The sequence below is a fragment of the Rhinatrema bivittatum genome, chromosome 9, assembly GCF_901001135.1.
Source record: "Rhinatrema bivittatum chromosome 9, aRhiBiv1.1, whole genome shotgun sequence".
In the NCBI taxonomy this organism is placed as follows: domain Eukaryota; kingdom Metazoa; phylum Chordata; class Amphibia; order Gymnophiona; family Rhinatrematidae; genus Rhinatrema; species Rhinatrema bivittatum.
In genome coordinates this window covers 79,798,477-79,824,109 of record NC_042623.1, presented here as the reverse complement: position 1 = coordinate 79,824,109, position 25,633 = coordinate 79,798,477, and the positions used below count along the sequence as shown (strand labels likewise).

The 25,633-nt window shown below is 47.8% G+C and overlaps 1 protein-coding gene across 4 annotated transcripts in view; it reads right to left on the bottom strand.

Annotated features, from left to right (window-relative positions):
• MOV10L1 (Mov10 like RISC complex RNA helicase 1) overlaps positions 1-25,633 on the bottom strand; it is a 546,310-nt gene that overhangs the window by 160,909 nt on the left and 359,768 nt on the right. For all 4 annotated transcript variants that reach the window (XM_029617025.1, XM_029617022.1, XM_029617023.1 and 1 more), the window contains 2 exons: positions 10,516-10,637; positions 9,484-9,583 (listed from right to left, as the gene is read on the bottom strand). In XM_029617025.1, coding sequence (XP_029472885.1) covers positions 9,484-9,583; positions 10,516-10,637 — 222 coding nt within the window. The remainder of the gene's footprint in view (positions 1-9,483; positions 9,584-10,515; positions 10,638-25,633) is intronic.

Below are 25,633 nucleotides of genomic sequence, written 5' to 3'. Positions count from 1 at the left end.
AAAATAAATGGAATTGCACCCCGTATTTTCCTGAGATGTAGGCATGGGAACCAGAGCCCTCAGCCGCAGGTGCCGCAGAAGCGTAGACTCCACTGTTTGCTTCTTCTGCATGGAGTGGCAAGGAGACACCATGGACATGTCCCGAGGAATGCTGCAAAACTCCAGCACATATCCTTCATCATATCACTTCCAAGACCCATTGATCCGATGGGATCTCGACCCACCTCTGATAAGCATTTCTTTGCTAAGCTTACTGTTCCTATGTAATCCCTCCCCCTATACCTGTTCATTGTACTTTCCACCTGCTGTTATGCTGTAAACCGATATGATGTCGCTATGAATATCGGTATAGAAAAGGTTATAAATAAATAAAATAAATATAAGAGAGATAGGCATCCCCCTATCTCCTCCCGAAGATGGGTTGGCAAACCTTCATTGGGAAGCGCAGGGACGGTCCGCCACCAGAGCCTGCACCTCTCTTGGACTGTCAGGGATGAAAGGACTGAGACCTACCAAAAGGCAGAGTCCTCTGAAAGGTTGGGTTTCTGTAGGGATGAAAACACTTGGAACCCCTAAGACGACCCCTCATAGAAAAGGGGCGCTGCAATTGCTTATCCTCAGGTAACCGGGGAACTACAGATTCGCCTCACTTACTGGCCAGCTTTTCTAACTTGCTCCCAAACAAGTGTGAGCCTTTAAAAGGGCATCATTGTAAGATTAGCCTTGGAGGCTGTGTCAGCTGACCAATTCCACAACCACAGCTGATGTCTGGCCACAGCTATGGAAGCTACTTCGCCGGCAAAGGAATGAACCGAATCACAGCCCGTGTCAGTCAAAAAGGTGGCAGCAGTTTCCATAACTGCTCTGGAATTCACCCCAGAATCATTCACTTCCTGAGAGAAACAGACAAGAGCACTCCACAAGAGCGCAACAGGAAGCAGTCTGCAAGGTCATTGCCACTGCATCAAAGGCCAGATTAAGGATAGATTCCATCTGCCTAACTTGCACATCCTTCAAGGCTGCTCCTCCCTCCACGGAGATAGTGGTCCGTTTTGATACGGCATAGACAAGCGCATCCACTTTGGGAAAACACAAACGCTCTCTCACAGATGGATCCAGAGGGTACAGGCCTTCCAATGCCCGACCCCCTTTGAAATTTGCCTTTGGGGTGTCCTATTCCAGATTAATCAATTCTTGAATGGCATCCATAACAGGAAAAAATCAAGAGGCTTTACTCAAGGAGACCAAAATGGGATTCCTCTTCGGCTCAGACAAAGAATCCGCCCCAGATGCTCCCAGCATCTTCAATGTCTTGGAAATCAGGGCTGGCAGTTCATCTCTATGAAAGAACCTAACATGGTTCAAATCGGCTCCAAACCAGGAGGAATTTCACCATCTTCCAAGGAATCAGGATCCGCCTCGTCATCCATGCCATCCTGGTCCCCAACGGGAAAACCTGTGGCAAACTGAGGCATGCCACAGTGCTTAACCGTAGGAATGGAAGAGGGAGGGACCATCGGCTGAGGGTCTGACCTGACTGGAGTGGGCAAAATGGAGAACTGCACCTGAACAAAGGCTTGTAAACCTTGAAAACCTCCACCCAAGAAAAGCAGCCGGATCAAGACCAAGCCCAGAAGGTACTGGAGCAGGCCCAATTGAACTGCCATCTCCTGCAGAGGAGCAGGTCAAGGGAGTACCAAGATCTGGCGCACTTCCAGCCAAAGATGTAACTAGACCATCATCAGAATGAGAGGATCCAGGCTTAGCAAAATCAGAGGAAGACATCTCTCCCTGAGCATCCTAGTAGCACTGACACATGTTGGAAGACAGGTCAGGCTGAGAAGCCCTAATATGACAGGCTTCTCAGCCTGACTTGAAAGGCGCCTAGGCTTTTTGTAACTGAGTTCAAATGGCTCATGCTTAAAAAAGTTGCGCGCACAAATTACAGGTGCCCCAGCAGGCAGCACAGTAAGGCACACGTAGTACTAGTGCTGGAGCATATCACTATGCACAAAAAAGTTATGCACACAAAGGTCGTGCCTAGCGAGGCACGCACATTGCTTGCGGAGCCGATGCACTGTGCACACTGATGTCCTGTAGAGGGTAGTAAAGCATGCACAAGCACAAAATCACCGCCATGGCCTACCATACAGCGCGCCAAGAAAAGCCGACCACGGGGCCTAGCCCACCTAGGCCGCTCAACCTGACAGGCTGCCCAGTTCCTCTAACCGCAACAGTAGCAGGAACAACAGGATGGTGCGCCGAGCACAGAGACCGAAGAAAGGCCTAAAACACCCCGTCTCTGTAAGAGTTCCTTTTATTTATTTAAAATTTACCAGAGCTCAGTGCTTACCGGCTGAGTACAGAGATGGTCTCTGGCTGCAGGAGGAGAGGGCATTTGCCATCACTGCTGTGCTCTGTCTTCTGCACCCACTGCCTTTCAGCTGTTCAAGCAGCTAAGTCCATGCCAGGAACCAGCTACCGGACCAAAGTACACCTCTAAGGGTCCACAGAAATCACCTCAGGAATTCTTAACTGGGAGAGGGACCTTTAGGTATCACCGGAGAGCGGGGCTTTAATTTCTCAATTTAAAATTTTCCTTTCAAAATTCACAGCAAACCCCATAGGGAGATACATGTCCACCATCTGCTGGAGACAGAGAATACTGGCAGGCTGAGGTTACTGCAGGAGTATATATACTGTGACATCAGCTTGCTCCATCTCCATCTGCTGGCAGGGGAGAAAAACCCACTGGTCCTGAGTCCAACTGTCTTCACGCTAGGAAACAGACATTTGTGGTTCTCAAAAAAAACAAAGACAAAACACTTGTATTACACTCCAAACTATGGTTAAAGAGAAGAGGGTCTAAACAAAAACCAGGATACATAGAATTTATTTATATGTTTGTAAGTAGAACTTTAGGATGAAGAAAGGAAAATTAGTTCTTACCTGTTAATTTTCGTTCCTGTAGTACCAAGGATCAGTCCAGACTGCTGGGTTATCCTCCCCCTTCCAGCAAATGGAGTCAGAGAAAAGCTGAAAGGCACCTCCCATATAACCTGGTGTGCCACCTGCGATCCCTCAGTATAATCAATATCAAAGCAGAATGAATGTAACATATAGTAAACAACCAATGACTAGATCGAGTCAAACAGTAACCTCTGAAATAACTATAAACGTCTGACAAAAAGAACTATGTCGGGTCTTGAAGGTATATTTTTAAAAAAGCTGCAAAAAGAAACAATACAAGCAGACGAGCGGGACTCTCTGGCCTCTGGGCAGGCGTCTGGACTGATCCTTGGTACTACAGGAACGAAAATTAACAGGTAAGAACTAATTTTCCTTTCCCTGTACGTACCAGAATCAGTCCAGACTGCTGGGATGTACCCAAGCTGCCCTAAAGGGGGTGGGACCTGGAGATCCCTGCTCGAAGCACACTGCTGCCAAAAGAATCCATCTTCGGATCCCACACATCCAAGCAGTAATGCCTGGCAAACGTGTGCAAAGATTTCCAAGTAGCCGCCCGGCAAATCTCTTGGGGCGAGGCACATTCGCTCTCCGCCCAGGACGCTGCTTGAGACCTAAGAGAATGCGCCTTAAGTCCGTCCGGTATTGGACGCCCGTGACATATGTAGGTTTAAGCAATAGTGTCTTTCAACCAGCGGGCAATAGTAGCCTTAGTCCCTTTCTTGGGACCACGCCACAAGACAAAGATGGTCGGACAATCGGAAAAGATTAGTTACTTCCAAGTACCGCAAGAGGACTCTGCGAACATCCAACCTCTTGAGATCCTGAGCCTGATGAGCATTCCTATCCACATCTGAGAATGCCGGGAATTCAATTGACTGGTTGACATGGAAGGCCGATACCACCTTAGGCAAGAAGGAAGATACGGTCCGAAGGGAAAACCCCCGAGTCAGCGATGCGCAGGAAAGGCTCCCTACAGGACAATGCTTGAAGTTCCGAGATCCTTCTAGCCGAACAGATAGCCACGAGAAACACAGTCTTAAGTGTTAAATCCTTTAGCGTAGCTTGCTTCAGAGGTTCAAAAGGAGGACTACACAGGCCACGAAGAACCAAATTTAAACTCCAAGACGGACAGATCGAGGGCACTGGCGGTTTTAGGTGTTTGACACCCTTCAAGAACCTGGCCACATCCGGGTGAAGAGCGATGGAAGTACCATCAACCTTACCTCGAAAACAGCCCAGGGCTGCTACCTGTACTCGCAGCGAGCTGAACGCCAAACCCTTCTTCAGGCTGTCCTGCAAAAAGGCAAGAATGTGACTAATGGCTTGCCGCGGGGACATACTCAACCCACGGCACCACGAAGCAAACACCTTCCATACCCTAACGTAGGTAACAGAAGTAGAGGTTTTATAAGCATGGAGGAGGATAGTAATAACTGCATCCAAGTATCCTTTCTTTCTCAATTGCCTCCTCTCATAAGCCAAGCCGCTAGACAAAAGCGATCGGCCTGATCGAAAAATACCGGGCCCTGCTGGAGAAGGTGTGGTAGATGGCAGAGGCGTAGGAGGCCGTCCACCGCCAGGTTGATCAGATCTGCGAACCACGGCCTTCTTGGCCACTCCGGGGCCACCAGAACAACCTGCCCCTGGTGGGATTCGATCCGGTGCAAAACCTTCCCCACCAGCGGCCATGGAGGAAACACGTAAAGGAGAATGTATGGAGGCCACGGAAGAACCAGAGTGTCCACTCCTTCCAAGCCGTGCTCCCTTCGACTGAAGAAACGAGATGCTTTCGTGTTCAAACGAGTTGCCATCAAGTCTAACCGGGGGATCCCCCACCGGCTGGTGATGAGTCATAGTGCCTCGTTTGATAGTTCCCATTCTCCGGGATCTAGCTTCTGCCGGCTGAGGACGTCCACCTGTACACTGTCGACCCCGGCTATGTGGGATGCCTCTATGCGAGAGAGATGGAGTTCCGCCCAGTCCATCAACATGTCCGCTTCGGAGGCTACTAGCTGACTTTTTGTGCCCCCCTTGTCGGTTTATGTAAGCCACGGTGGTCGCATTGTCGGACTAGACCTGTACCGCCTGGTGGTGAACCAGTGGAAGAAATTGGCGCAGCGCCAAGCGAACCGCCCTGGTCTCCAAGCGATTGATGGACCACTTGGTCTGTGTCAGCATCCAAAAACCCTGCGCTGGCATCCGTCGTCATGATTATCCATTGAGGGGGCTCCAGGTCCACACCTCGAAGCAAGTGATCCAGAATCAACCACCAATCCAGACTGGACCTGGCTAGTTCGAGGAGCGGTAATGGCAGCTGGAACTCTGCCGACTTGGGGTCCCAATGAGAAAGTAGTGCCCTCTGCAAAGGCCGCATATGAGCAAAAGCCCAAGGGACCAACTCCAGGGTAGATGCCATAAAACCAAGAACCTGAATAGTCCCACACCACAGATAAGAGAAGAGCTAACAGGCGCCGAACCTGAGACATTAGCTGATCCATTCTCACCAGTGGCAGAGAAACCTTGCCCATACCGGTGTCGAACCGTCTCCCAGAAATTCCAACACCTGGGACAGGACCAGTTGGCTCTTGGTATAGTTGACAACCCAGCCGAGGGAACTCAGACGACTCAAAACTGACTGTACTGCGTTCTCGCATAGCACCTTCGACTTCGCTCGGTTGAGCCAGTCGAACAAGTAGGGATGTACCAATACACCTTCTCTCCGAAGGCTCGCAGCTACCACCACCATCACACCTTGGTGAAAACCCTCGGAGCCATCGCCAGCCCAAAGGGTAGGGCAGAAAACTGGTAATGGTGTCCCATGATCATGAACCGTAGAAATCTCTGATGATATTCCTGGATCCCTATGTGGAGATAAGCCTCTGTTAGATCCAAAGAAGCCAAAAACTCTCGCCTTTGTGGACAGCCGCAATGACGGATCTCAATGTCTCCATTCGAAATCGAGGAATTCGCAACGCCCTGTTGACCTGCTTCAAATCCAATATCGAGCGGAATGAGCCCTCCTTCTTGGGAACGATGAAGTAGATGGAGTAACGACCGGTCCGACGCTCGGCTGCGGGAACTGGAACAATGGCTCCCAGAGCCTGCAATCGAGACAGTGTTTGGAGAACCACTTGCTGCTTCGCCTGAGACCCGCTGGGAGATACTAGAAACAGATCGCGAAGGGGTCGTGCAAAATCCAAAGCATAGCCGTGATTTATAATGTCTAGAGCCCACTGGTCTGAGGTTATCTTGGCCCATTCCTCTCGAAAGCGGAAGAGTCGCCCCCCCGATCTCCAGAACTGAGGGATGGTCCGGCGCCCCTTCATTGGGACGCTTTGTTGTTGGCGAAGGCATGAGAGGTTCCAGAGCGCAGAGGCCACCTGCCACGAATGGAACGCGCCCATGCTTGAGACCTTGTGGGCGTCTGCCGAGGGATGTAGGAGGAAGAGCCCGTACCTGAGTGGAAATGGCGTTATCCTCAAAAGCGGCCCCGAAATGCGCCGGGTGAACGAAATGATCTGGGCTTATCCTCCGGCAGCTTGTAAACTTTGTTCTCTCCTAATGAGCAAACCAGTTACTCTAGCTCGTCTCCGAATAAAAGCTTGCCCCGGAAAGGAAAGGAACCCAGCTGTGGCTTAGAGGAGGCATCCGCCAACCAGTTACGTAGCCATAGTAGTCGCCTTGCGGAAACCGCTAAAGCCATAGTGCGGGCAGAGGTGCGGAGGAGATCATACAAGGCATCTGCCGTATAGGTCACCGCAGATTCCATGCGGTTCGCCTGCTCAGCTTCCTCTGGAGGAAGGTCCTGGGCCGTAAGCATTTGTTGGATCCAGCGGAGGGTAGCCCTCTGCATCATGCTGCTGCAAACCGCGGCCCGCACTCCCAATGCTGATACTTCAAAACTCCGCTTAAGCAAAACTTCCAGCTTCCTATCCTGGAGGTCCTTGAGCGCTGTGCCTCCAGTCACAGGAATGGTAGTATGCTTGGCAATGGCCGTGACTGCCGAATCCACTTTAGGGATCTTAAGAAGATCCAAAGACTCATTAGGGAGTGGATAAAGCTTTTCCATGGCTCTGCTGACTCGCAAGGTGGCTTCAGGGGTATCCCATTCCCGTGACACGAGCTGGAAAAGCTTTGGATGGATAGGAAATGTTTGCGGTGGAGCGCAAAGCCCCGATAACAGAGTCTCCCGGCGAAGTATCTGGTATCGCCTGTGGAACTGGGATCTCAAGTTCCTGAAGAACACGGGAAATCAACGGGTCCAGCTCCTCCTTGCGGAACAAACGGAGTATCTGCGGATCATCCCCCTTCACCGGATCGGCACCGCCCACATCACCCATATCATGAGTGGAGGGGTCCTGAGTCATGGGATCCGCAGGTGGGACAGGGATAGAAGGTCCATCCCCCCTGGACCGTGTTAAGTACCCTCGGTCCAAGTCTCTCCTGGTCTGCTGAGGCCTTAAAACACTTAGCTTGGGCAGGAGACCGGCTTTCCCAGTCAGCTTCAGCTTCTACATAAGCCTTATGCAGAAGCAATACAAATTGAGAGGAAAACGGGTGATGTCCCTTTAAGGGTCCCCCCCCCCCCCCCCCCCGTCGATAGATGCGGGGGTGGGCCCGAGTCCTGTTGAAAATCGTGCGGTCTTTGAGGGCTGAGTGCCGGTGGGGAAAGGGGAGGAAGCTCCTCTCCCTCCCCTACTGAATCTACATCGGGTTCTGAAGGAGGCAAGATGGCTGCCGCCCCCGTGCCGATCGGGAGCGTGCCGGGCCTCTGCCTCCGAGCAGGCTGCTCGCTTTGGTGTCCCCTCGGGTGCAGCAGGGCTGATCCCCTGCCCGAAATCGGCCGCTGCGAAGGCCCCTCGCCCTCGGGGATACAACGGGTGTAGAGGCCTTCGCGGGAGAGTCAGTACCCTGGCTCTCCACACGCAGTGCAAACTGCTCCCCGCGGCATGGTAAAAGCGAGCGAAATTAGTCGTGTGACAAGCCACCCCTTCCGGAGGCAAGGGCCGCAAAAGGTTCGTATTGAAATAACAGAAATAAAAAGACTGTCTATCTAAAAAAAATAGTCTTAATTCTTTTTTTTTTTTTTTAAAAGAGGAATTATATACTTTTCTGGAAAAGCTCTGCCTCAGAGGGATGCTACTTCTCTGCAGGAGGGGGAGAGTGACCGGCCCACCGGTAAATCCTCCCCCTTAAAGCTCACCGGGTTAGGGGACAAAATCTTTCTCTGGGAAATGGCTGTAGGGCAATGCCCTGCCTTGCCTGTCTGTGTCCTTCTTAATTATTCTATTTAATTTTTTTTTTTATATCCCTAAGAATTGATCTAGTCAGAGGATTCTCCCTTGAGTTTAAACCAAACCTGTAAAAATCACCCTCCCAATTTAGAGATGATCAGGACCGCAGGTTATGCTCTCTCACAGGCCGATACAGTACAGTGCGCTCCGACGGAGCGCACTGTACTGTATCGGCTAACAGTGCACTCCGACAGAGCGCACTGTTAGCCTGCTCTTGGACGTGCGTTTTCCCTTACCCCTTTATTCAGTAAGGGGAGGAAAACGCGCGTCCAACCCGCGGCACCTAATAGCGCCCTCAACATGCAAATGCATGTTGATGGCCGTATTAGGTATGCGCGCGGGATACAGTAAGTAAAATGTGCAGCCAAGCCGCACATTTTACTTTCAGAAATTAGCGCCGACCCAAAGGTAGGCGCTAATTTCTTCCGGCACCGGGAAAGTGCACAGAAAAGCAGTAAAAACTGCTTTTCTGTGCACCCTCCGACTTAATATCCTGGCGATATTAAGTCGGGGGTCCCGAAGAGTAAAAAAAGTTAAAAAAAAATGTTTTGAATTCGGCCCGCGGCTGTCGGGCCAAAAACCGGACGCTCAATTTTGCTGGCATCCGGTTTCCGAGCCCGTGGCTATCAGCGGGCTCGAGAACCGATGCAGGCAAAATTGAGCGTCGGCTGTCAAACCCGCTGACAGCCGCCGCTCCGGGCTAAAAGGAGGCGCTAGGGACGCGCTAGTGTCCCTAGCGCCTCCTTTTCCCTGTTTCTACCGCACCACCTAATTTGAATACTGAATCGCGTGCACCGGCCGAGGGGCCGATGCGCACGCCGAGAGAGCAGGCGTTCATCCGCTCTCCCGCGGACTTTACTGAATCAGCCTGTCAATCTGCTGGAGTCAGAGAAATACTGAGGGATCGCAGGTGGCACACCAGGTTATATGGGAGGTGCCTTTCAGCTTTTCTCTGACTCCATCTGCTGGAAGGGAGGCATAATCCAGCAGTCTGGACTGATGCTGGTACGTACAGGGAACAATTTTTATTCTACATCAGTACTACAGAAATCTTTCCAAATCTTAACAATGAGACTCAATTATAAAATCACTTGCAAGCTGAATAATATGCTAGAATTACATTTTGAAACCTTACAAAATATAATAAAAATCAGATGAGGCGCCAGATTGGTACCAGTTACGCAGGCAGCACTTAGGCTCCTGTACACAGCGCACTTACCTGCCCATTCTCCTCAGACATCAACCCCAGAGGAATAAGGCACTCTGGTTCACTGGCCTGCCCGGCCTCGTCCACAAATATGTGTGTGAAATGTCCGATCCTGCAATTAGAGGGCTTCTCATTAACACCTTGCACATGCCCTACAGTGGAGGCAGCAGGTTCTGAGATGTTTGTAGCCATATTCCACTAAACCATGAACAAGTTCATTCTGAAAATGTGTCTAGGGTAGAAAAAGTAAATGACTAGCATAGAGTTAGATCTTCAATAGTTTATATCAAAGGCCTGTAGCTTAAACAGAATCATTTCCCAAAGGAGCATTATGGAAGGAGAAACATTTTTCCTTATAACCAGTCTGTTGCCAGCTTTCTGCAGAGAACAGTCTATGTTGTAGCATGCCAGGTCATTTTTACTCCATAAGCTTTCTTGTGGGGAGAGAGAATTTGCCACCTCCCTAGCTCATAAAAAATCATCTTTTGTGAGCACTATGCTTATTCTGCTGGCTTGTAAGCAAACCACTGATAGGCGAAAGGAAAGCCAATGGGTACATCAGCATTAAAAAATAAATACATTAAAATCTAACACCTGCTCTCACAATAGTCCACTGTTTTCTACTCACTTCTTTGGGCTTGGCTGGAGGATGATGGCAATGAATGGATAAGCAAGACAAAGGAATAAAATACTTACAATAAAAACAATTAGCACTAAATTTAGAAAGACTTATATGAACAAGTTCTATGAATAAAGATGGATAGCTACTGTGCTAGTCTAACTACATATACAACACATTACTGTATGTTAATTTATGTTGATTGTAGGCATAATTTTACATCTATATTATGTTTCAAAATTCAGACCTGCTATCATTCTGACTGGCATTCAAATGAGTTATCAAATTAGTATAAGAGGAAATGCAGTATCTGCCTGCAAATCACAAAGTAAACTTTGGAACTACTTAAAGACAACTATTTCAACTTTGTCATTTCACTGTTGACCATTTCTTAAGGAAACATACTGGGTACATGAGCACATTACCTTAGTCCTATCTGATAGAACATCCCTGCACTACTGCAGGTGCAAATAACGATCCGGAAACGAGATGCCTTCCAAATATCCTCTCCATCTTTGCAGTATGGCTTCACAGCATCATGGATGGTCTGCAACACAACAGAGGCCGATTGAAGCACTACCATGAAATACAGGCCGCTGCACTAACAAAAGCTGCTGTGAAAGGCAAGCCCAAGTCCAGAAATATATATATAGGAAAATTGGTTCTTACCTGCTAATTTTCGTTCCTGGAATACCACAGATCAGTCCAGACAAGTGGGTTTATTTATTTAAGATTTTTATATTCCGGCATTCATGATACAATCACATCATGCTGGTTTACAGTTAAACAGGGAGGTGCATGATAAACTAAAAACTTGAACTTGTGTGAAGAAAGAATGCAGTTACAATGAACAGGGGTGGTCAAACTAGGAGAAGAGAGAAATACAAGAGGAAAAATTAACATCAGAGAGAGTTAGTTACAGTGAACTGAAATGGCTGCATTATAGATGTTGATGGGGTGAGATTTAGGTAGAGTCCGGAAATGCTTGAATGAACAGCCAAGTCTTAAGTCTTTTTCGGAAGGTTGGGAGGCAAGGCTCTTGTCAGAGATCAGGAGGAATGGAATTCCATAATGTTGGTTTATGCATCCCTACCAGCAGATGGAGACAGAGAACAAAATTCTGAGGCACTGCTATATATCCTACCTGCAGTCCCTCAGTATTGACCTATACCTAAGCCAAGATGTCTAACCTCAGCCTCCAGGATATCTTCCTCAAAAAAAAAAAAAAAAAGCTGGGGCACAAGTTGCAAACTCCCAACTAAAATGACCCCCGAATTAGTGGCAAGAAAAAGAATTTTGTGTCTCAAACCAGTGAGAACTATATACAATATTATATGGCAGCACACAACTTAAGTCTGCATCACCAGGAGCGTCCAGAATCAGGACAGGTCTTTCGAAAAGCATTATAATGGGGCAGGATTCTGGACTGATCTGTGGTATTCCAGGAACAAAAATTAGCAGGTAAGAACCAATTTTCCTTTCCTGTTCGTACCCCCAGATCAGTCCAGAAAAAATGGGATATACCCAAGCCCCTCTAACCTGGGTGGGATCCCGAAAGATCTTCACATAGTACATACTCAAAGGAGCTCTCCTCTGAGGCCCTGACATTCAAACAGCAATGCCTGATAAAAGTGCGCAAAGAGGACCAAGCTGCCACCTAACAAATCTTTTGCGGCAACACTGACACTCTGCCCAAGAGGCTGTCTGTGCCCTAGTAGAATGTGCATGCAATTCCTCAGGGATCGACCGACCTTTACTAACAGAGGCCAAAACTATCACTTCCTTCAACCAATGAACAATCGTACTCTTAGTTGCTTTGCAACCCTTCTTTGGTCCACTGAGTAACACAAAAAGATGGTCCAAGTATCGAAATCCATTGGTCACCTTGAGATATCTGAGGAGAACCCAATGCCATTGTGATGAAAGCTGAGACTAGGGCAAACAATGTTGAAGAAATTGAAAGCAAATTTTTTCTGAGACTCATAAAATAAGAACTACTTAGCAGAAGAGGAATATAATAAAAAAAAAAAAAAAAGAAGAAAAAATTCTGACAAGCAGCTTAATGAAAGAGAGCAAATGTGTCCGTTTGCATGAGAAGAAAAAAACAAATGGAAGTGGCTTGCACAGCGGCAACTGCGCAGGGATAGCCATGTACGCTCAGAAAACCTTGTGTTTTCTGATCCAAGATTATCAGATGACAACATCCACTTTTGTGGCTGATTACTGTCCTGTGTGTCCATGATGAAAGAGTGACACAAGAAAGAGGATTCAAAAGATGGGTTCTGAATGAGTTTTGGATAGCTGTACTGTTATGGAAATAAACAGGAAATATTCTATAACTGCCTTTAACAATAGAGGGGAGGATAAATTTAGTATGGCTTAGGATGGGTTTAAGGCAGTCAGAGGAAGACAACAACAAAGAATAAAGTGTTAAAAATAAGGAAATTAATGAGGTTATAACTAAAATTGCTGAACTGGGAAGCTTACCTTAAAATAAATTGCTTTCAGGCACTATTATAGAGTTTGCAGGCTCTCAGGTAAGTTGCAGGTGCTGATAAATAGGTGAGTTCCCTAAATTAAAGGCTAAGCTAAACAAAAATATTTTGAAACTTGCAATAAACCAGACTGGATTTTGGTTTTCAAATTAAAAGAAGCAAATTTCTCAAATGGTATATCAGAATTAAAGGGCATGGGGGATCAGATTTTATTTCTTATTAGCATCATTAGGAAAAGTTTCATATGCTGAAAATGAAAGAAAAGAATCAACATTTTTTTAAAGAATCTATTGATACACCTTCAACAGAAGACAGAAGGATGCTAGATACTAAAATTTTGCAAGAAATACTGGATTATAAAGAAAAGGAAAATTGGTTTTTACCTGCAAATTTTTGTTCCTGTAGTACCACAGATCAATCTAGACTCCTGGGTTTTGCCTCCCAGCTAGCAGATGGAGACAGAGAAAGTTTTAGTGATACTGCTACTGTCACTTGTAGTTCCTCAGTATCAGCTTGTACCCAAGCCAAAAGAAAACACAAAAATCTATCCAAAATATCTAATCAAAACTTTCAAAACTCTCTTCAACTAATCAAGTTTTATTTAAACAATCCTGTATTTCATATTATACAAACAGAATGAGCGGATGACTCTCTCTCTCTAGCAATCGGGCGGGTTCTGGACTGATCTGTGGTACTACAGGAATGAAAATTAGCAGGTAAGAACCAATTTTCCTTTCCCTGTACATATCCAGATCAGTCCAGACTCCTGGGATGTACCAAAGCTCCCTACTCAGGGTGGGACCTGGAGAGTCTTGCTAGCAGCACACTTTCACCAAAGGATGGGGAACCCGTGCCCCCCCACATCTAGTTGATAGTGCCTTGCAAAGGTATGTAGCAACTTCCAGGTCACTGCTCTGCAAATCTCCTGTGAAGAAACCAATTGAGCCTCGCCCACAAAGCCACCTGAGAATGTGTAGAATGACCACGTAGGCAAAACAGTTGCGGGCTGCTCAAGCTCAAATGGTGGTAGCCAAAATTCATGATAACCAGGGGCAGTTAGTCACCATGTTGGAGAATATACATAACTTTTACTGATTTCTATTCCCAGCTATATTCTCTGGACACCTCTATAACAGAGGAAGCTATTGATGGCTACTTGCAGTCGGTACAATTGCCAACATTTACAACTGCGCAAAAAGAATCTCTAGACAAGCCTAAAGAGCCTAATGAAGTGCTAGCAGCCATTAAAAAACTAAAGCCTGGGAAGGCGCCCGGACTAGACGGCTACACTGGTACTTATTACTGCAAATTTGCCACATCCTTAATAGTACACCCTTGACTGAAGCATTTAATTCCTTATTAGATGGTGCCTCCTTTACTAAAGATTCTAATACAGCGGGCATTACTGTACTGGCCAAACCAGGAAGGGACTCAACCAGATGTAGCTCCTACCGACCAATATCATTAATAAATATAGACCTGAAAATCCTGGCCAGAGTACTGGCTGCTAGGTTAAATGGAGTACTTCCTGGCCTGATCCATAGTGATCAGGTAGGCTTTGTCCCAGGGCCCTTGGCGGCGGATAATGTTCGTAGAATAGTGGACATCATAGATCTAGTACACCAAGACAAAATACCTGCTGTTCTCCTTGCACTGGATGCTGAAAACGCGTTTGACTTGATTCATTGGGCATGTTTTTTTAAGACCTTACATTCCATGGGCTTTGGGAGTCCTTTCTTGCCTGGATAATGAAGCTTTATGAACAGCCTTATGCCAGGGTTAAGGCCAATGGTAGCTATGGGTCTTCTTTTGCAATCAGGAGGGGGACTAGACAAGGATGCCCGCTCTCCCCTCTGCTGTTTGCCCTATTTTTAGAACCCTTTACAACAAGAATCAGAGGGGCCGCTGACATCCGAGGAGTACTTAGGGGAACCACCCATTTCAAAATCTCACTATTTGCTGACGATGTTATGCTCACCCTTTCCGAACCAGAATTCTCATTGTGGGGAGTTATGGAGGAATTGGGACGGTTTACAACTGTATCAGGTATAAAAACAAAGGAAAATATTTAAGGAAATAGCCTAGCATGAAATCTGCACATAACTAACATATTCCATTACTGACTTACACTAGGACCGGGATTCCCAAACCCATCCTAGGGGACCCAACAGCCAGTCAGATTTTCAGGATAGCCACAATGAATATGTATGAGGGAAATCTGCATATCTTGAAGACTCAGTAATTGCAAGTTTCTCATGCATATTCACTGTAGATATCCTGAAAACCCAAGTGGCTGTGAGGTCTCCAGGACAGAGATGGGAAGTCCTGCACTAGGGCGCAGGAAAAGATTTTAACCTTTTGGAATTAAGAAAAAACAAAAAAACCAGCAATTGCTCAGGAGCAAAAAAGATCAGATATCCTTGCATGTTTCATAAATTTTAACATCTAAAGAAAGTGTGGCTTGCCTTAAAAGAAAAGCTTTCCTCATCTCCTGAGTAATTCTAGACAAATCTGCAAATATTCTAAAAGACTGACCATAGAAAGAATTTAAATTTCTAAAATATGATCGCATCGCTTTACTTAAGTCAGATTCAGTAACAAAAGATACCAACAAAGTCAATGCTCTAATATTTCAGGGATTGAAATTTCCAGATAATTCGTTAAGTTAAACAATTCATATGAAGAATGAGTATCATTCTATGCAGGATTATGATCAGAAGAAACCGACAAGAAAAATAACTTATTGACCAAGGGAATAGAATCAGACTCAAAATGTAAGACTTCAAGAAAATATTTTCTTAAAAACAAAAGTGGCAATTCTCCAATAACTTTTAGAAAGCAGAGTTGCTTACCCGTAACAGGTGTTCTTACAGGACAGCAGGATGTTAGTCCTCACATATGGGTGACATCATCAGGATGGAGCCCAATCACGGAACACTTTTGCCCAAGCAATGCACCAAATGTACCCAAAGATGTGCAACAGGCACAAGAACTGGGGTGGAATTTGGTAGAGGGCATCCTGAACCCTACCGGGTTGGCGGAAGGATGTTGGTACCTCAGTTCGCAAATAAGAAGCGTAGCACAGACTGGCCGAAGATGGAATCTAGTCTGTCAGCCTTGTCTAAACAATGATGGGCTGCGAAGGTGTGGAGAGAGCTCCAGGTAGCAGCCTTACAGATGTCAGCAAGCGGCAGCGAGCGTAGGTGCGCTACTGATGTTGCCATGGCCCTGACAGAGTGTGCTTATCATGGTCTGAAGCGGAATGCCTGCCTGTTGGTAACAAAAGGAAATACAGTCCGCTAACCAGGAGGAGAGAGTCTGCTTACCCACCGGTTTGCCCAATTTGATGGGATCAAAGGACACAAACAATTTAGCGCATTTCCTGTGGGCAGCTGTACGGTCTAGATAAAATGCTAGAGCATGTTTACAGTCAAGGGTATGCAGAGCCCTTTCTCCTGGGTTTGAGTGGGGCCTGGGAAAGAAAGTGGGTAGTATTATGGATTGATTGATATGAAACTCCGATACTACCTTAAGCAAAAACCTAGGGTGAGTGCAGAGTACTACCCTGTCATGCAGAAGTTTAGTGTAAGGCGGGTAGGTGACTAAGGCCTGTAACTCACTAACTCTGCGAGTGGATGTGATCACCAAAAGAAAAATCACCTTCCAGGTGAGATGGCGGAGATCACAGGATTGGAGAGGCTGAAACAGCGGTTTCATGAACTGCCCCAAAACCAAGTTGAGATCCCAGGAATGGGCCCGCAGGGCGCAGTGGAGGTTTAAGGTGGAGCAAGCCCTTCAAAAAGCATGTTACAATGGGTTGTACTGAAATAGGTACATCCCCGACACCTTTATGTAAGGCGGCTACCGCACTGACATGTACTCTTATAGAAGAAGTTTGGAGATCTGACTGATAGATGCCAGAGATAGTCCAAAAACTTCGGTGTGGAACAAGTGAAGGGATTGATGGACACGGAAGTACATCACACCGTAAACCTGTTCCATTTGTATCGATAAGACTGCCTTGTGGAAGGCTTTTGTGAAGCTACTAGGACACGGGAAACCGGTTCTGAAAAGTTAAGAGGTTGAAGTATTAACCTTTCAACATCCAGGCAGTCAGGGAGAGGGCCTGGAGGTTGGGGTGACAAAGGCAGCCATTGTTCTGAGTAATCAGAAGCGGGTCCTTCCCCAGAGGAATGTGCCGGTGTACTGATAAGTCGTGGAGAATTGGAAACCAGACCTGGTGTGGCCAATGAGGGGCTATGAGAATCATCAAGCCCTTGTCCCTTCACAACTTCACGAGAGTCTTCGATGTGAGTGGAAGTGGAGGGTACTCATAAAGGAGTCTGCTGGCCCTCGAGAGGAAGAAAGCATCTCTTGGCTGAAGGTTTTGGCTGCGAGTAAGAGCAGAAGTTCCCTACTTTACAGTTGTGATTTGACGCAAAGAGGTCTATGTGAGGGTAACCCCAACGTTGGAATATTGAGTCCGCTACAGTGGGGTTGAAGGACCACTCATGCGGTTGAAAAGTGCGACTCAGCTTGTCTGCCAACACATTGTCCACTCCTGGCAAGTAGGTGGCCCTGAGGTACATCGAGTGGGAAAGGGCTTCCGCCCATATCTGTGCAGCTTCCTGACAGGGTATAGGAGCCCGTTCCCCCTTGCTTGTTGATGTACCACATGGCCACCTGGTTGTCTGTTTGAATCAGGATGACCTGGTTGGACAGGTGATCCTGAAAAGCCCTGAGAGCATATCTGATTGTCCGAAGCTCCAGGAAATTTATTTGGTATTTGGCTTCCTCTGGAGACCAAATGCCCTGAGTTTGCAGGTTTGCAACATGTGCACCCCAGCCGAGGTTGGAGGCATCTGTTGTCAAGGTTATTTGAGGTTCTGGAGCCTGAAATGGAAGGCCTTGAAGCAGATTGGATTGGTTTATCCACCAAGCCAGCGATAAGCAGAGCTGGTTGGTGATGTGGACAATAGTGGACATTGGCTGAGAAGACTGAATCCACTGCATTACTCTCATGGCCAGGCGGGCCATGGGAGTGACATGCACCGAGGAGGCCATATGACCAAGTAAGATCAGAAAGTGACATGCAGTTGAGTGTCGTCGAGACTGCAGTCGATGGTCCAGAGAGGTGAGAGTGAAAGCTCGATCCTGAGGTAGGAAGGCTTTCGCTTTTAAAGTGTCCAAGTCGGGCCCTATGAACGATAGGGTTTAAGAGGGAACTAGCCTGGATTTTGGATAATTTATGAGAAACCCTAGGGAGATCAGGGTATGGCATGTGAGACGTAGAGACGTCAGTGCAGCTTGCTGAGTAGAAGCCCTGATCAACCAATCGTCGAGATAGGGGTAGACGTGAACACTTTGACTCCTGAGAAAGGCAGCTACCACTACGAGGCACTTGGTGAAGACTGGTGGGGCAGATGCTAGGCCGAATGGTAACACTCAATACTGGAGTGTTTTGGGCCTACTAGGAACTGCAGGAATCTGCGATGTGACGGAGTTATGGAAATATGCGTGTAGGCATCCTGGAGGGCTAGAGAGCAGAGCCAGTCTTCCCTTTGGAGAAGGGGAAGAAGAGAACCCAAGGTCACCATCTTGAACTTTTCGCTTTGTGGGTATTTGTTTAAGGTGCGAAGGTCCAGTATTGGGCGAACACCACCTGACTTTTTTGATATCAGGAAATATCGGAAATAGAACCCCTGCCCCTGTTGGGAGAGGGGCACCGGTTCTATTGCTCGGGACTGGAGGAGGAGGGAGACCTCCTGCTCCAGGAGCGGTGAGTGGTCGGATGTTCCCCACGTCAGCCGAGGTGGGGAATCCGGTGGAACAGAGAGAAAGTTGAGGTGGTAACCTTGGGTTATTACGGCGAGTACCCACTGATCTATGGTGATAGTGTGCCATGGTTTGGAGAAGTGGCATAACCGGCCTCCGACGGGAATAGTCGGAAGTGGAGGCTGGGTACTGCTCTCTAGGAAGGAGTCAAAAGCCAGATGCTGGACCTGGCTGGGAGGCTGGCTGTGACTTCTGTACTCGAGGTTGCTTGGATTGGCCTTTTTGGAAAGGCTTAGACGCTCAAGCTCTGGACGCCGGGGGATAGAATCTCCTTTGCCGATAGAATTGCCTCTTGGAGTCTCTTCTAAAAGAACGTTTAGAAGAGGAAGAGAGATCAGAAGGCAGTAAGGAGGGCTGGCGCAGAGTCTCTTGTGGTCCTTGAGTTGCGCCACTGCTTCTTGAATCTTTTCTCCGAAAAGATTATTTTTAGCATAGGGCAAGTCAGCTAACCTGTCCTGTACTTCTGGTCTGAGGTCTAAAGACTTTAGCCAGCACTAATTCCTGCCGCCGAAACTCAGGAGGAGGTGTCAAAGATGTCATATGCTGAATGTACTTCATGTTTGGCAGCATCTAGACCTTTTTGAGCTAGGGCATGAAGTTGGTCCTGGAATTGCAGAGGTAAGGCTTCAGCGAATTCCTGAATCTTCGTAAACAGGGCCCTATTGTACTGGGTCATGTATAATTGATAGGCAGCAATGCGAGAGATGAGCATTGACCCATGAAATACTCGTCTTCCAAACGGATCCAGACGTTTCTGTTCCTTTCCTGGGGGAATGGAAGAGTGGGGTTTGGAGCATCGTGCCCTCTTCTGGGCTGGCTCTACTACTACTGAATGATGATCTAGTTGAGCTCTCTGGAAGCCAGGGGCTGGCCGAACTAGATAGGTGGCATTTGCCTTACGGTTAACAGGTGCCACAGAGCCAGGGTGCTCCCAATTTCTCTTTAAAAGATCCAAAAGGATGCCATGAATAGGGATAGACATGATTTCCTTAGGAGCATCGAGAAACTGGAGAAGTTGTAACATCTGATGCCTAGAGTCCTCTTCAGTCTGAAGCTGGAATGGAACTGTTTCAGACATTTCTTTAACAAAGTTGATAAAGGACAAGTCCTCTGGAGGAGAACGCTTTCTTTCATCAGGAGGAGAGGGCTGTGAAGGCAGATCGTCTGAATGCTGGGACGAATCATCGGTCCAGGGATTGTATGGCTCATCACCAGCTCCCATATGCTCATCAGAAGGGAGGAATGGTGTTATTCCGGAAGGTCCGGGCCTAGGCATAGATGGCTTTGGGCGGCATCGATGGAATCTGTGACTGCATCGATGGAATCTGTGACATCGATGGATGTGTCAGTGGTAGCACTCCGGAGGGCGGAATGGATATCGGTGATTCTTCTTCTTCCGATGACAAGGGTATCGGTGAGGAAGGAATCGGGGCCATCGGTTCTCTCGGCTGCACCGGTGGAAGGGCACCGATTAACTTGTCCATTCTTACCAATAGCAGTGCCAAGCGCCATGGGTATCGGATCGGTGGCCGGCTCAGGAACCGGCACCGATGGAGGTTTGAACCCCTGGAGTGCTTTTCCGATGGCCTCTTGGATCATCCGATCCAATTCCTCACGGAAACCTGGGGCATGGATACCCGGTTCCGAAGTAGGAGGCAGCACTGGCGTAGCCGGAGGGTCCACCGGTTAAGGTGGAATCGCGGATCCTGGCACCTGTCCAGGTGGGGAATGCCTCGGTGACCCAGAAACAGAAGAAGATGGGGCCTTTTCTGTTCGGGACTTTTGTCGGTGGCTCAGACGTCGATGCCGAGGGCTTGCCTGTATCGGTGGCCTGAGCTTTATGGTGGCGGTGTCGATGTTTTTCTCGATGTTCCCCTTGGTCTTTCTCCTGAGGAGGAACAGAGGGGGTTGACACCCATGGAGTCGAAGCCGGTCGGGCAGCAGCGGTTTCCTGGTGCTGGTTCAGACGACGTCAAAGCTATCGATGGCGTCGGGGTTTTTGGCCAAAAGAGAAGTTCCATCTTCCCCAGCCTAACCTTGCGACCCTTTGGTGTCATTTGGGCACATTTAGTGCAAGTAAGGACATCATGGTCGGAGCCCAAACACATCACACAGACCGTGTGAGGGTCAGTGATGGACATTATTCGAGTGCAGTCAGGGCACGGACGGAAACCCAACGCCATGGCCTTGACAAAATGTAGCCATGGTGCGGTCGATGGCCAGTAGGCCGTGAGAGAAAAACTCAACGGGAATAGACCACAAGCAGGTAAAAACTTATCTTTCGACCGCGGAGCAAAGATATTGATAAGGGGACCCCTGTGGGGTAAACTTTTTTTGATTTTTTTTTTTTAAGAAGTTCCGTGAGGAAAAATTGCCGTCAGGAATCTCTGACGAGCTCCTTAACCCGCATGGCTACTGCTGCGCGGAAAAAAGAAGACTGAAGGGGGACCCCTGCTGGCTGCAGAGTTGGTGCTAAGCTGGGCATGCCCAGTAGGGGCCAGTCAAAGTTCTGGAAACTTTGACAAAAGTGTTCCGTGATTGGGCTCCATCCTGATGATGTCACCCATATGTGAGGACTACCATCCTGCTTGTCCTGTGAGAAAATTAAGTATTTGAATGTTCAAATGCCTGAAATGATATTTCAGGAATTCTAGACACCTGTTCTTTAATCATAGTAGCAGTAAGATATTTTCTTCAAAACCTGAATCTTGCTGTTATGCTCCAAAGAAGAAGAAAGAAAATCAATGTTAGTAACACAGTTATTAATAGAATTCCCCAAACTTATCATGAACTCCCTTACAGAGTCTAATGTCACAACTTCCAGCTTCGTTAGTGGAACAAATGACTCACCCCCACAGGGCCAGGATCTCCACAAAAGTAGAAACAGTAGGGGTAGACACCAAACCCACTGCATCAGAATTCCCATCTGATTCCTGTACTTGAAATAATCTTTCCTGGGCAGATCTTCCGGGGCCACTCATTGCACTGGATGGAAGACATCATGGAGACAATGGAACCCGCAGCTACCCCCTCCACCTCAGACACTTGTTGACATTATCTGCTGGTGAAGATGGCAAGCTTGAGGAAATCACGTCTATGTGCCAGGGGAAGTCGCAGGTCTAAGGGAAACCTCCTACCCTGGCAATATCAATAGTGTCTTCATCCCCAAAACTTGCAGATAGCCAAGGCACAAGGAATATAATCTGTTGCTGACCGGGGAGTAAAGCAAGGTCTGAAGGAAGATCCAAACCTTCTGCTTGACTTTTGGCGGCATCTTCAGAGGAACAAGGAAACTAAAAAGGAAAAAACTCTCAGCAGCTAATCCATGCTCTTTGAATTGCCATCTTGCTTCTTTTCCCCTCTGAAAAAAAGCTTTGTTTTATATCTGCAGGGGAAAAGTTTTGGGGACACCCTTACTGCGGCACAATGGAATGCCACTGAAAAAAAAAAATTAAGAGGAAGTTCTTAATCTTAATTATTTAGGTTGAACAAGATATATCTGAAAGCCTTTGCTTACTGGTGGAAGATCTGTAGATGCTGAAATGGTATCAAGGAAGTTAAGTCCATGCTCCATATAAATTATAGAAAATAGAGGAGTGCAGAAATTTATAAGTCCTTCGGTTTTTCAAAAAGATTATGCTTATTCTGTCATTCAAAGTAATATACTTTTATATCAAAAGAATTCCTGAGATTCAAAAGAATTTTAAAATAGAGTGTCCTCTGACACGGACACCATGTTTTGCCAAGAAAGGCTGCATCGGGAGGGACAGGGAAACTGTTCATACACTGTTGTAAGTTTTCTCAATAGTACTGATAGGTACTGAGAAATTTTAGGGATAATACAACAGTGTATGAACAACTGTTTCTCTGTCCCTCCTGACGCAGCCTTTCTTGGTGAAACATGGTGTCCGTATTGGAGGACACTATTTTAAAATTCTTTTGAATATCAGGAGTTCTTTTGATATAAAAATGTGTATTTCGTCCTTTGCTGTTTCTCCGGCTTCAAAGAGTATGGCTGGAAAATGGCATATGCTGGGAATGTTTTGTATTCCTGGAAATTTGAAAATGTGACTATTGGAATTGTGTAGTTGCCATTGTTTGTTCATATTGTCACAAGTACAAAAATAAATAAAAAAAAAATGTGTATTACTTTGAATGATAGAATAAGCATAATCTTTTTGAAAAACCGAAGAACTTACAGATTTCTGCACTCCTCTATTTTCTGGCTCATATGCTGTACATTTGGTGGGGATGTCTAACGATTACTCCATTTTGCAGGTTTATTCAGATGTTTAGTGCTGAGATTCCATAGAACCCAGAAACATTTGTCCCGAGGCTTCCAATCCTAGGAATTTTCACATATTCTAATCTGCAGCTGCCTACATGTAACCCAGGAGGATTGTGTGTACAATTTGCTTCCAGGATGACGATGCCTGCTGAAGGGTATGCACCAGTGCTATGTAGTACAAGTTCCCGTTTACAGTAGATAATCGCTATATACCGCATGGGGGAATGATTTTAATCAAAGCTCATTTGCCCTGCCAGGGTTTTTTTTTTTTTTTTTTTTAAAGATAACCACAGAAAAAAAGAAGTTCCTTAATGTGAGAATGGTGCTTTAGTAGTGGTTTTCAAATCTTTTCCTTGAGACCCCTCAAACATGTCTAGCTTTTAAGTCATCCACAATAGATATTCATAACATACAATTGCAAATATCTGAAGAACCAGATAAGAAAATTATTCCTTACCTGCTAATTTTCGTTCCTGTAGTACCATGGATCAGTCCAGACAGTGGGTTATATCCCCCGTCCAGCAGATGGAGTCAGAACAGAGTTTGAGAGCGTCAGCATATAGAGTAGTGCACCCTCTACTGGAGCTCAGTATTACGCATAGCAAAGCCCAAAAGCAAAACACAACATTTTGGATCCAGATCCGTCCCCAAAAAGGAACAGAGAAAGATATAAGTAAACAAATGATCAACGGGACCACCAACAGTCAACTTGTGAGGAGCTGTGAACAGTAACAATAATCAGAGACAAACAGAATGAAAGTTACCTGGAAGAATCTGAGCAGGACCTAATGAAACCCCTAGTGGCGGGCGTCTGGACTGATCCATGGTACTACAGGAACGAAAATTAGCAGGTAAGGAATAATTTTCTTTTCCCTGTACGTACCTGGATCAGTCCAGACAGTGGGATGTACCCAAGCTTCCCTAAACCGGGTGGGGTCCTGAGAGACCTGCTCGGAGAACTTGATCGCCAAAAGAACCCGTGTACTGAGGCACCAGGTGTAGTCTGTAATGTCTGGAAAAAGTATGCAACGACTTCCACGTCGCCGCACGGCAGATTTCCTGGGAGGAAACGGAGCGAGATTCTGCCCAGGACGCCGCTTGGGATCGCGTGAAATGAGCCGACACGCTGCGAAGCGGCACCCGCCCCGCCGCAATGTAAGCCAATGAGATGGCGTCCTTTATCCAGCGCGCAATAGTCGTCTTGGATGCCTGAGAACCTCTCCTCGGTCCTGACCAGAGGACAAACAAATGATCGGATACCCGGAAGTCATTGGTAACCTCCAGGTAACGGAGCAGCACACGCTTGACGTCCAGGAGCCGGAGAGACCGGGGTTCCTCTGGAGCGAACGCTGGAAGCTCCACCGTTTGATTGACGTGGAAGGCCGAGACCACCTTTGGTAGGAAGGATGGCACCGTACGAAGGGAAACCCCGGAGTCGGAGAAACGCAGATAAGGGTCCCGGCAGGACAAGGCTTGGAGCTCTGAGATCCGGCGAGCAGAAGAGATGGCTACCAGGAAAACCGTCTTGAGGGTCAGGTCCTTGAGGGAGGACCCCCTCAGGGGTTCAAAAGGAGGGCCCGACAGCGTTTGCAGCACCAAGTTGAGGCTCCAAGAAGGGAAAGGATCCCTGACCGGTGGCCGTAGGTGTTTGGCACCCTTCAGAAAACATGCGATATCCGGCTGAAAGGGTAGAGAGCAGTCCTTCTGTACCAAGACATTCAAGGCCGCCACCTGAACCCGGAGCGAATTATAGGCGAGACCCTTATCCAGATCATCCTGTAGGAAATGAAGGATCAGCGGGACAGTCGCCTCCATGGTTTGGACCCCACGGTCGGAGCACCAGGCTTCGAAGACCTTCCAAACTCGAACATAAGCGACGGAGGTCGAAGGCTTGCGGGAACGAAGCATCGTTGAGATCACCGTCTCCGGGTAGCCTCTGTGGCGGAGACGGCGCCGTTCAAAAGCCAGGCCGCAAGACAGAAGAGTTCTGCCTGCTCGAAAAATACCGGCCCCTGACGCAGAAGATGAGGAAGATGGGACAGGCGAAGTGGGCTGTACACCGTCATCTGAAGTAGATCTGCGAACCATGGCCGACGGGGCCATTCCGGGGCGACGAGAATTACAGTCCCTCGATGATGTTCCAACCTGCGGAGAACCTTGCCGACCAGAGGCCAAGGAGGAAACACATAGAGCAGTTGATCCGACGGCCACGGAAGGGCGAGGGCATCCACGTCCTCCGCGCCGCGCTCTCTTCTGCGACTGAAGAAGCGTGGAGCCTTGGCGTTGAGAAAGGTCGCCATTAGATCGAGGCGTGGAGTCCCCCAACGACGGACGATGAGATGCATTGCCTCGTCGGAGAGAGCCCACTCGCCGGGGTCTAGCTGTTGACGACTCAGGAAGTCTGCCTGAACGTTGTCCACCCCGGCGATGTGAGAGGCCGCTATCCGGGCGAGATTGCTCTCCGCCCACTCCATCAGGGGAGTTGACTCGAGGGAGACATGCTTGCTTCTTGTCCCCCCTTGACGAATGATGTAGGCCACAGTGGTGGCGTTGTCCGAGAGGATCCTCACCTCTCTGTGTCGCACCAGGGGAAGAAAACGCTGGAGAGCGAAACGCACGGCTCTCGTTTCCAGGTGATTGATCAGCCACTTTGCCTCCTCTGGCGTCCAAGTCCTCTGCGTGGCGCTTCTTTCGCAGACGGCGCCCCATCCCGCGAGGCTGGCATCGGTGGTCACCACCACCCAATTGGAAACCTCGAGCGAGACTCCCCGAGCCAGATGTGAGGGGACAAGCCACCAATCCAGGCTTTTCCTGGCTAATGGTGGAAGCGGCAGGATCACCTGATACTCCTGGAAGACTGGTTTCCAACGGGATAGCAGGGACGCCTGCAGTGGCCGCAGGTGTGCAAACGCCCCAGGTACCATG